Source organism: Indicator indicator, chromosome 1 (genome assembly GCF_027791375.1).
Source record: "Indicator indicator isolate 239-I01 chromosome 1, UM_Iind_1.1, whole genome shotgun sequence".
Taxonomy (NCBI): domain Eukaryota; kingdom Metazoa; phylum Chordata; class Aves; order Piciformes; family Indicatoridae; genus Indicator; species Indicator indicator.
Window position 1 is genome coordinate 1,897,293 of NC_072010.1, and position 12,395 is coordinate 1,909,687.

General features: G+C 47.7%; 1 protein-coding gene across 1 annotated transcript in view; it reads right to left on the reverse strand.

The window, feature by feature from the left end:
* Positions 1 to 9,113: 9,113 nt before the first annotated feature.
* WNT11 (Wnt family member 11) overlaps positions 9,114 to 12,395 on the reverse strand; it is a 40,243-nt gene continuing 36,961 nt past the window's right edge. Inside the window, exon 5 of the mRNA XM_054387246.1 lies at positions 9,114 to 9,288. Within this exon, the coding sequence (XP_054243221.1) occupies positions 9,114 to 9,288 (175 nt within the window). The remainder of the gene's footprint in view (positions 9,289 to 12,395) is intronic.

Below are 12,395 nucleotides of genomic sequence, written 5' to 3' on the forward strand. Positions count from 1 at the left end.
CCAGCAGAGCAGGCAGCACTCTGCAGCAGGGAGGAGGCCATGGGGACAAGGCTGTCAGGTGCCCTTGCGGTAGGTTGCTGAGGAGGTGGGAGATTGGGAAGGGAGGTGTGGGGAGGCAAAAACACAGGCGGGGTAGGTGGCCCCGGGACAGGCTGACCGACCTTATTGTCAGCCATGCCCGAGGGAGCTCTGCAGAGGAGGAGCCACAAGCCCCAGGGCAGGACAACAGCCAGGAGGCTCCCAAGAGCTCTAGCTGCTCTGCCTCACTACCACTCCAGCAAACCCACACCAAGAGAAGCAACCAGGAAGAAGCAAACCACCAAAGCACACCAGCAAAGCCCTGGCCCAGCACACGCAGCACCGCCAGGTACCGAGTACACAGACGGTTGCCAAGGTGCCACAATTCTGGAGCCCAGGTGCTGACATCAGCAGGACCCTGCCTGAGGCCAGGAGCAGAGGTCAGTGGCTCTGCCCAGCTCCTGCCTCTGCCTTTTGGGCTGTCCCTGAGCTCCTGCCTGTGCCTCTCAGAGCATCCCAGTCGCCCCTCAGGAGCCTTCTCTTCTCCAGGCAGCACTTCTTGACTCATCCCAACTCAGGCCTTTCCCAGCCAAGGAGATGCAGGCCTGATGCAGAGCCCTTTGCAGCTCTTGGCAGGGCTGCTCCGAAGGAAGAAGCTGGAGGGGAGGGCTCCCTTTGGAGCTGCAGGGCAGCCACTGCCCTGTATTGGCACGTAGCAAGTGCTGCAGCAAGGGAAAGAGATTTGTGAGCCTCATGCTGCCGTTAAGCAGCCTCTGCTCATCTCCATGGCCTACTGCAGCCCTGCTCCAGCAGCTCCTGTGCTGAGGACTGCAGAGCAGGAGCCAGCAGTGCAGCTGGGGGCTGAGCAGAGCGGAGCAGAGGGGCACAATCCAGGCTTGTAGCCCAGGACAGGCTTGGCTTTAAAGGAGGTTGTGTCACTGGGGGAGGGAAGTCAAGGCTAAGGGAGGCCAGGGAGCATCTGGTGGTGCTGAGGAGAGCAAATGGTGAACTGCTGTGACTGGGTTTCTACAAGCTGGGTTTCCTCAGCTGCAGAAGAGGAAAGCAGAGCCTCCACCATAGCCACTAGCCCAGATGTGCTCCTGGATGCCACATCTGCTGGGCTTGGGTGTTTTCTTGATCAAGGCTTTGCAGATGATTCATGGCTGCAAAGGCCTGACCATTGTGGGCTCTGACCTCCTGGAAGTCGTCCTGATGGACGATGTCTCTGCTGGGCCTAAAGATGGTTGAGCGTCCAAGGGATGTGGCTGGCAGAGGAGGCTGAACCACTCTGCTTGGGAATTCATGGCTCTTTTTACTCCTTTGTCACTTTTCTTAGGGAATACAGCCCTGCTGGGGACAAATCTGCTGTTGGAGAAGTTCTGTCTTCCCCCTGGAGTGAAGGCAGTGTAAGGGCAGTTGCTGCCTGACCCCAGGGCAGCACAGCTCCAACCTCAGCCCAGGCTTTCCCTGTCCTGTTCCCTGAATGGGGACCTTGCATTAAGGAATCAATGGCGTTTTTCAGATGGAAAGGGTGATTTTAAGGTTGTAGGTAGCAGAGTGGTTTGAACAGCTCATTTGTTCTGTGAAAGGTAGAACCATAGGTTTAGAGCTTCTTTTCAGTTAAAAACATCAAGTCCAACCATTCTCTGACTCTAACAAGTCTGGTGCCAAACCATGTCCCTCAGTGCCATGTCTCTGTGTGTTTTAAACACCTCCAGGGATAGGATTTCCTCCACCTCCCTGCTGTTTTATTTTCTTAAGAGATATTTGGAGGTCGTGTGGTTCTGGTGAATACCTTGAAAAATTCCACTTAAGAGAGCGAAAAAACCTTGAACTCCACACAGGCCAGAAAGGATCTTTAAAATAGCTCATTTCTTCTTTACCACACAGATAAAATGCAGTGCCCTTAATGTCAACAAAAGGTAATATAAATGATCCTCAATGCATACCCTCATTATTAGGTTTTTATTGTCATCATTATTCCTACAATTAGGAAACAAAGTGAATGCTGCTTCCCTGAACAGGGGATAACTTGGACTCTAAATGAATAAACCATGATTCTGCTGAGATATTTAATCAAACTCCCTCTGAGCAATGAAACTGGTCCTGAGGGGAAGACAAAAGAAAACAACATAACATCTTGTACATGCTCAGGTCGTTAATCTCAGGTGGATTTTAAGTTTCCTGGTTTTTCCCCCTCTCCCAAATCTCTTTTTTTGCTGTGTCTCCCATGGGCACAAGACAAAGTCATGCCTTTGCTGGCTTCCATCTGCATGTGGGAGCAAAATTTCATAATTCTTTGTCCAATTAAGACAAGACAAATTCTCTGAGGGTGTTGTTAAGGGTGAGCCATCACAGAATCACAGCAATATGGGGGTTGGAAGGGAACCTCTGAAGATCATCTAAAATCCAACCCTCCTGCTAAGTCAGGATCACCCAGAGCAGATTGAAGAGGATCTCAATAACCAGGTGGATTTTGAAAGTCTCTAAAGAAGGAGACTCCACAACCTCTCTGGGCAGCCTGTTCCAGTGCTGTTACCCTCACAGGAAAGAAGTTTTTCCTTATGTGTAGGTGGAACTTCCTGTGTCCTAATTTGTGCCTGTTGCCCCTTATCCTGTCACTGGGCATCACTGAAAACAGTCTGGCCCCATCCTCTTCCCTTCATCCTTTAGCTATTGATCAGCATTGATCAGATCCCCTCTCAGCCTGCTCTTCTCCAGCCAAAACATCCTCAGGTCTTTCAGCCTTTGAGCCTTCCCAGGGCTGAGTTTTCCTCTTGCTCCCCACATCCCTGAGTGCCTTCAGAGCCTCCTCCTAGCATCTTCCCTGAGCAGATAGCTGGGCAGCACAAACCCATCTCACTTGGAGGATGCAAATGGTTGTCTAGAATGCTCTGTTTTCTAGCTGGTAAAGGGATAGTCCCTCAGGAAGATTTTTATCACTTTCCTGACAAAGACTCTGTTAATTTTATTCTGATTTTTGCCTCTCTTGCCCACTCCCTTTGCCTTCAGCACAGGCTGTACATGAAACACTCGTGCAGACTAAACTAAAATGATCTGATGGGAGTTTTCTATTGTGAATGTCATTTGTCTACCTTAGAGACCAACCTAAATGATATAAAACTGGGAAGAGGGGGTGAGGATGGAGGTGGAATTTATCAAAGAATACACAGCCATCTGTCTGCACACATGGCATTAAGTCCAAACTGCTTTATTAAATCATGGATATTTTATTCAAGTGGATAAATGCTTCAAAGCCACTTTTCAAGATACTTTGTCCTTTTCCCTCAGGGTAATAGTGTAATATTTTGAAATAATAGTATTTGTAGGAATATATCAGCTGTATTTCCCCAGCTAGTGTAAACCAACAGAGCTCTGTAGTAGGACATGGAGCTGGGCCAAATCATATCATCTGTTAGGATCTGGCAGGATATGTTGTAAGAAAGGAAATTGTAGCATCACCCAACAGAGAAAGAAACACAGAATGGAAGTAGTTGGAAAGGACCTCTGGAGATCACCTAGTCCAACCTCCCTGCCAGAGCAGGATCACCTAGATCAGGTCACACAAGAACACATCCAGGTGGGTTTTGAATGTATCCAGAGAAGGAAACTTCACATGTTCTCTGGGCAGCCTGTTCCAGGGCTCTGTCACCCTCACAAGTTTCAAAGCAAAACCTTGAAAACTGGTTGAGGGGCTGGAGAACGGGAGGAGGCTGGTACGTGAGGGTCTTTCCTTGCCATTAGGGATATATTTTCCTTGAAAAAGTGGTTTGTGACTAATGAGGTGATAGAGGGTGACAGGCTGGAACAGGCTGCCTGGGGAGGTTGTGGAATCTCCTTCACTGGAAAGATTCAAAACCCTCCTGGAAGTCATGGGCAGCTTGCTCTGGGTGACTCTGCTTTAGCAAGGAGTTGGATTAGGTCTCCAGAGGTTCCTTCCAACCCCTTCCAACCCTTGTGTGTTTCTCTGAAATATTTTCCTGAATATCTTTCAGACCTGACATGAAAATAATTTGTCAGCTACATTTTGACTCCATATTGCATGGAGCATTGCAATTGAGAGCAAGGACAGAATCACAGAATCACAGAATCACAGAATGTTAGGGGTTGGAAGGGACCTGGAAAGGTCACCCAGTCCAACCCCCCTGCAGAGCAGCATCCCCTATACCAGATCACACAGGAATACATCCAAGTGGTTTTTTAATATCTCCAGAGAGGGGGACTCCACAACCCCCCTGGGCAGTCTGTTCTGTCACCCTCACAGGGAAAAAGTTTTTCTTCATGTTTCCATGGAACTTCTGATACCTCAACTTCCAGACATTGCCCCTTGTCCTGTCATTGGGCATCACTGAGCAGAGCCTGGCTCCATCCTCTTGGCACTCCCCCTGCACATCTTTATCAACAGCAATCAGGTCACCTCTCAGGCTCCTCCTCTCCAAGCTACAGAGCCCTCAGCTCCCTCAGACTCTCCTCATAAGGAAGATGTTCCACTACATCATCTTTGTGGCTCTGTGCTGGACTCTTTCAAGCAGTTCCCTGAGGTCCTTCTTGAACTGAGGGGCCCAGAATTGGATGCAATATTCCAGATGCAGCCTCAGCTGGGCAGAGTAGAGAGGGAGGAGAACCTCTCTCAACCTACTAACCACAGCCCTTCTAATCCACCCCAGGATGCCATTGGCTTTCTTGGCCACAAGAGCACATTGCTGGCTCATGGTCAACCTTCCAGCCACCAGGACCCCCAGGTCCTTTTCCCCTTCAGTGCTCTCCAGCAGGTCAGTCCCCAACCTATACTGATCTGTGAGGTTGTTCTCTCCCAGGTGTCATCCCAGGACTCAGTATTCCTCTTGTCTATTTTGGCTTCTCTGTGGTTTGCTGCTGATGTCAGGAGGAAAGCATCAGAGACAGGTTTCATGGCCCCAGATACTGCAGCATGAATCATTCCACTAGTATGGTCTCATCTTTTTGTTCCTATATTGTACCAAAAGGAAAAGAAAACTGCCTCCCTCTCACAGAAAGCCATTTTCTGAAAAATGAAGCAATGCCAGACCGTCAGGAAAGAGATGACTGTAATTTGATGGATGAAGCAGGGCTGTGTAACAAGGGAGGCTGCAGTTTGTTCAGACCTTGCCCCATGCATGACTCTCATCTTGGTAAGACGCATCAACCTCGACACATTGCTAGTGCAGGGTGCAGCCACTTCAGAGAAGGACCATGAAACTTAGGACTTACAGAAAAAGTGGTGTTTATTCATAGACTAACAGCCTAGAACAAAGGTCAAGGAAGGTGATTCTGCTCCTCTGCTCTGCTCTGCTGAGACCCTACCTGCAGCACAGGGTTCAGCTCAGGAGTCCTCAGCACAGGAAAGACATACACATGTTGGAGCAGGGCCAGAGCAGTTCACAGTAATGATCAGAGGGCTGGTGTACCTCTGCTGTGAGGAAAGGCTGGGAGAGCTGGGGTTGTTCAGCCTGAAGAATAGATGGCTCCAGGGAGACCTTCTTGTGGCCTTTCAGTACTTTAAGGGGCATATGGGGAGCATGGGGAAGTGTGGCTGGAAAGCTGTCTGGCAGAAAGGGACCTGGGGCTTCTAATCAACAAGCAACTGAATAGGAGCCAGCTGTGTGCCTAGGTAGCCAAGAAAGACAAAGGCATCCTGGCTTGCATTAGAAATGCTGTGTCCAGAAGGAGTAGGGAGGTGATTGTCCCCTGGTACTCAGCTCTGGTGAGGCCACACCCTGAATGTTGTGTCCAGTTTGGGGCACCTTGATCCAAGAGAGATGTGGAGGTGCTGGAGCTAGGGAAGAGGAGGGCAAGGAAGCTGGGAAGGGCCTGGAGAATAAATCTGATGAAGAGCAACTGAAGGAGCTGGGGCTGGTTAGTTTTGAAAAGAGGAGGCTGAGGGGAGACCAGATTGCTCTCTACAACTACCTGAAAGGACATTGTAGAAAGGCTGGTGCTAGTCTCTTCTCCCAGGTAATTACAAGAACGAATGGCCTCAAGCTACGACTAGGTAGGTTTAGACTGGACAGCAGGAAACATTTTTTCCCAGCAAGAGTGGTCAGGAGGTGGCTGAGTCCTCAAGCCTGGATGTGTTTCAAGCTGGTTCGGATGTGGTGCTTGGGGCTATGGTTTAGGGGTGAGCCTTGCAGAGTAGGGTCTTGGTGATCCTGAGGGTCTTTTCCAACCTGAATGTATCTGTGATTCTGTGATTTCTTCCATCTCACTACTTTTTTTTCACCAAGCAGAAAGACTCAGGACATAACAAGGGAGCAAGAAAAAAAAAAACAACAAAAAAATAAGTCATAGTATTGAAATACTCAAATTTTTCTTCAGTCAGAACATCTCTGCCCTTTGTTGGCTTCATTAGCAATTGGAAATAAAAATGTAAAAAAAAAATCCTGAAAAAAAATGAAAGTAGGCTGTTTCTTTATGTATCCAACAGAGCCAAATGCTGGCTTTGGAGAGCAGTGGGATTTGTGCCACCAGCCTGTCTGCATGTCAGCCTAAAGACACCCAGCGCTCATCGCACCACACTGCCGAGACTTTTTAGTCCACCAGCTTTTATGGGGTGACAATAACACAAACCACTGACAAACTACCAAAGGCCTCTCTCTTTTATTTTTTTTTCTTTTTTTTCTGACTGCTCGTGGCTGGGGGAAGGGAAGGAGGTGAGGAGACAAAACCCGGTCACAGCAAAGTAGCTGAGGAGAACAAACCAGCTCTCATTTTGCTCCACAACCGTGATGCTTTTCTCCTCCAGCTCCCCAGATCTGCTCAGGAATGTGTCAAAGACTTGACTCCTAGAGAGCAGCTTGGAGGTGGGGTGGGGAGGAGATAAAGATTTGGAGGAAGGCTGTGGTGGTCTGGATATATTTTCACAGTCTCACAGACCCACAGAAACATTCAGGTTGGAAAAGACCCTCAGGATCACCAAGTCCAACCCCGAACCCTACTCTACAAGGTTAACTCTAAACCATAGCCCCAAGCACCACATCCAAACCACCTTGAAACACATTCCGGCTTGGGAACTCCACCATCTCCCTGCCCAGCCCATTCCAGTGCCTGACCACTCTTGCTGGGAAAAAAATATTTCCTAATGTCCAGTCTAAACCTACCCAGTCCCAGTTTGAGTCTGTTCCCTCTTGTTCTATCACTAATTACCTATGAGAAGAGACCACCACCAGCCTTTCTATAACATAGAGAGCAATGAGCAACTTCAGCCTCCTCTTTTCCGAACTAACCACCCCCATCTCCTTCAGTCCCCTAGGAAAGTGCCACTGTCCCCCTACATTTGTGATTTTCTGGCTACTACAGTACTTCATTATGGAACATGGTACCTACAGGCTTTGCTGCCTTCTGCTGTCCAACATCACCTTTCCTAACAGGAAACATTGCTGAAAGGCCACTGCAAAAAAAAAAAAAAAAAAAAAAGAGCTAGAAAAGGAAGCTAACCTAAGCTAAAACCTCTCCAAGCACAGCAACTCCTCTCCACAAACAAGAGCAACGAACAAACCACCCATGAGAGGTATTAGTCAGAGTTGTTATTAAGCTCCTTGGGGCCACCAGGATATTTTACCGATGAGATTGATCACTGATATAAAAGAGCAAACCAAGAACAGTGACTCTTCCTCTCTCCAAGTGCTCTTGTTTCGTTGTCTTGGCTGTATCTTGGCTAACTCTGCTCAAAATGAAGAGGCTGGGGAGACAGGGAATAAAGGAACTTCTGGATCCCACGTCAGCGAGTGCCTCAAGCCCTGCTCTTCTCCCTGTCCTTGGGAGGAAAATCAGGGTTGCTTTCCAAGTAGAAGAGTGAAACAATAATCTAACATTTTGCTGTTGCACCAGTTAACTTCAGCATTTATTTCATACTATTGTTAATGCTCATTTATAACAGATAAGATATACTTATGTGGGAATTAAAGTAGAAGGAAAGCACAAGAGATATATATCTTATAAATATTTCTGTACGGCCGCATATGAGAGAAAATATCTACAGCCACAGATAGTGGTTCTCTGCTGTGTCAGGGCAAGGGCCAGGTGAAGGACTGACACATTCCTGTTCCTTTCTGCTGGTTGCACTCCCTACAGATGGCACCAGACCTTCTCCACTCTCTGCAGTTTTCTTGGGACTGCCACAATAGTTTTGTTAGGGGGAAAAGAGGCAGCAGTGTGTTTCCCTAAGGATTTGATGGCCCAAAGTGGTAGAATGTTGGTGGCTAAGGGCATCACACCCAAAGGGCAAGAGAGAAAGAGAGCAAGACCTGTTGGGTTTTTGCTTTCCCATGAGATTTTGAGTTCACTTTGTCATTTTATCCTAACAGCTCCACTACCATCTCAAAGACCTCATGAAGTCCTTCTCAGTCCTACTCTCGCTACCTCCAGAATCCCAATGAATTTGTTGCATAGCTGAGTTTGAAGCCTCATCCAGCCTGGACAAACCAAAGAACAGCTTTTCCTGCAGCAGTCACAGACCTGCATGAAAGAAAGGTTAATATGAGTTGTTCTTTTCAGAGGGTTGACTTGAAATCTTTCCATCTTTATCATCCAGAGTTGATGCTTCCCTGCTAGCAATGAAGTCTTTGGCAACAAAGAGAATTCTTGCTGAAAAGTTGTAGTGTTTGCCCTTCTGGGATGGTCCTAATGCAGACAGTACCTTGGGCCTGGTGTAAGCCTTAGTTACTGTCAACCAAGATTTGCTTTTTCTTCCCCAGGGAATGTCTGTTACTTTTGTTCCTCAAAATATCAAGGCACTTGCTGGCCAGATGTCACTGACAGCCATAGGAAATATTTCAGAAGGAGATATCATCCCAAATGCCCAAAGGAGTTTTTGTCCTCTCAGAGAGCATTTTATTGGTGGTGGTGGTGGGAAACAATTTGTGGATTTGCTGGTTGGTTGCTTTGTTTTTGTTTTGTTTTTTTTTAAGTGTCTTATTTTTGACTGGTGTGATGAATCTCTTTTCCCTCCTACCACCTTTTATGAAGTCCATGTCTTTACATGAGAAACGACATCTGGTCAGGGCAATGTTTTCTCTTCTCTCAATAGTGCTGGGGTGCTGCTGGTGTCTCAGCTCCCGGGTGGAGAGCAAGGAAGGTTCTCATTTGCACACGTATCTTTCGACAGTCCTCTCACACTTTTTACAGGTCACATAGCAGCACCAGTGGTACTTGCAGTGGCATCTCTCCACCACTTTGTCCATGTAGGGGTTGTAGCCTCTGCCGCAGCACATCAAGTCGCAGCTGTCGCTCCCGTTGGAGGTCTTGTTGCATTGCCTAGAAGAAAGAAAAATGCAGTGAGTAAGTGCAAATCCCTTCAGGGCTTTCCAAACCATTGTCCTGTGGTGGTACTGGGGCCTGACAGTTCTGTAAGGTGCTGGGTGAAGCCAGTGTGGTGACAGAATCACAGAATCAGCCAGGTTGGAAGAGACCATCAAGTCCAACTGATCACCCAACCCTAACTAATCAACTAGACCCATGGCACTGAGCACCTCATCCAGGCTTTTCTTAAACAGCTTCAGGGACATTGACCCCACCACCTCCCTGGGCAGCCCATTCCAATGGCAAATCTCTCTTTCTGTGAAGAACTTCTTTCTAATATCCAGCCTAAACTTCACCCTATACAGCTTGAGACTGTGTCCTCTTGTTCTGCTGCTGGTTGCCTGGGAGAAGAGACCAACCTCAGCTGCTGTAAACACATGGCAGGGATGAGCATCCAGCCGAGCAGCCCTCTACACCTGCAAGGGAGTCAAGGAGAGCCCCAAGGTTGCACCCACATCACCTGCTCATGGGTTAGGCACATCAAGAAAAATGTGACCACCAGGTGGAGGGAGGTCCTCCTCCCACTCTACTCTTCCATAGTGAGGCCACATCTAGAGTACTGTGTCTAGTTCTGGATTCCTCAGTTGAGAAGAGACCAGAAGAAGAAAGTCCAGCAGAAGCTACAAAGATGATGAGAAAACTGCAGCATCTCTGTAAGGAGGAAAGGCTGAAAGACCTGGGGCTGTTAAGCCTGGAAAAGAGAAGACTAAGAGGGCATCTTATCAATGCTCATCAATTTCTAAAGGGTGGCAATCAAAAGGATGGGCCAATCTCTTTTCACTTGAGTCCAGTGATAAGGGTCAATGGGCACAAACTGGAACTCAGGAGGTTCTATGTGAACATAAAAAAAAAAAAAACAAACATTTTTCCTGTGAAGATGACAGAGCAGTGGCTGACCAGAGAGGCTGTGGAGTCTTAGTGCCATGGTTTGGTTGATTAGATTTTGTTGGGTGATAGGTTGGATCTGATGATCTCAAAAATCTTTTCCAACCTGGTTAATTCTGTGATTCTGTATCCTTCTCTGGAGAGATTCCAAACCCACTTGGACACAATCCTGGGCAACCTGGTCTGGGTGACCCTGCTTTAGAAGAGGGGTTGGACTAGATGATCTCCAGAGGTCTCTTCCAACTGCCACCATTCCATGGTTCTGTGATTAAGATTGTGCTTACATCACCTGCTCTGATACCCAAAATAACATTAAACTCCTGCTCTGACTCTCAGTTTGAGTTCAGTGACATATCATGCTGCCTGTCAGCCAGGGCAGACAAACAAAGCTATTGTGATACCTCCACCAAAACAAAACCTTAATGTCCTTAGCAACCTGTATTCCCAGGAAGACTCCAAAGAATCACAGAATCACACAGAATCACAGAATTAACCAGGTTGGAAAAGACCTTTGAAATTATCAAGTCCAACCTATCACCCAACACCATCTAATCAACTAAACCAAGCTGTATGAAAGAAGCTGGAAGATGATGATACTCTAAAGAACAAACATCAGTGTTTGTCCAACACTACCCAACGTGCAATAGATGAAGGAGGAACCCTGCAACCACATAATATTTGCACAGGCTCCATGCCAATAATCTTGGGCTGGGAAAGCTCCTGAGCAGGCTGTTTCAGCCACTATCCAGCCCTGACCCTATCAGGGAAATCACGACCGATACCAGCAGGGTTGGACTCTGCACTTTCCCCCTCCCTGAGCAGCCAGGGAGTTGGACCTAAACCTACCTAATTCCTGACCTCCAGGAGCAGGCAGCACAGCAGGAGCAGAGTGTAGGATGACAAGTCACCAAACATCATATGGACTTCCACTGCTTGTTTTGTTCCTGCTTTAATCAAAGCCAGACTTGTCAGGATAAATCAGCTATTGTGTCCCCTGGCTTTGTCTGCTTGCAAGAGGTCAGCTTGAGGCTTTCAGCAGTAACTGATTTAATGAGGAATCTCTTTTATTGCTCCATTGATCACAGATCCACAGGCATTCTCAAAACACAGTTGTCTCTCCCCTCTGCTCTGCCCTAGTCAGACCACACCTGGAATACTGTGTCAAATTTTGGGCTCCCCAATTCAAGAGGGACAGGGACCTGCTGGAGAGAATCCAACAGAGAGCCACAAGGATGACTGGGGGACTTGAGCATCTCCCCTATGAAGACAGACTGAGAGCCCTGGGGCTGTTTAGTCTGGAGAAGACTGAGAGGGGATCTGATCAATGTGTATCAATATCTGAGGAGTGGGTGTCAAGTGGAGGGGGCCAGGCTCTTTTCGTTGGTGCACAGTAATAAGACCAGGAACAACAGGTACAAGCTTGGACATAGAGGGTTTCAGCTCAACATGAGGAGAAGCTTCTTTACAGTGAGGGTGACAGAGCACTGGAATAGGCTGCCCAGAGAGGTTGTGGAGTCTCCTTCTCTGGACACATTCCAAACCCACCTGGATGCATTCCTGTGTGGACTACCCTAAGTGATTCTGCTTTTGCAGGGGGGTTGGACCTGATGATCTCTGAAGGTCCCTTCCAACCTCTAATGTACTGTGAGTCTGTGTACTGTGATACTGTCTCATTCTCCTAAAATACTCCAAGTCTAGTCACTGGCCAGGAGAGCACTACAGATGCTGACTTTTGGATGAGATGAATTCATTCATGAGAGAAATTCTCTAATTATACTCAGTACTGGGGAGGCTGCACCTCAAGTACTGGGTTCTGTTTTGGGCCCCTTACTACAAGAAGGACATTGAGGTGCTGGAGCATGTCCAAAGAAGGAAAATGAAGCTTGTGGAGGGTCTAGAGCACAAGTCTTTCGAGGAGCTGAGGGAATTGGGGTTTAACCTGGAGAAAAAAAGGCTGAGGGGAGACTTTCTCACTCTCTACAACTCCCTGAAAGGAGTTTGTAGCGAGGTGGGTGTTGGTCTCTTCTCCCAAGGAAGAAGTGATAGGACAAGGGGAAACAGCCTCAAGATGCACCAGAAAAGGTTTAGGTTGGACATTAGGAAAAACTTCCCTGAAAGAGTTGTCAAGCCCTGGAACAGACTGCCCAGGGAAGTTGTGGAGATACCTGGAGATGTTT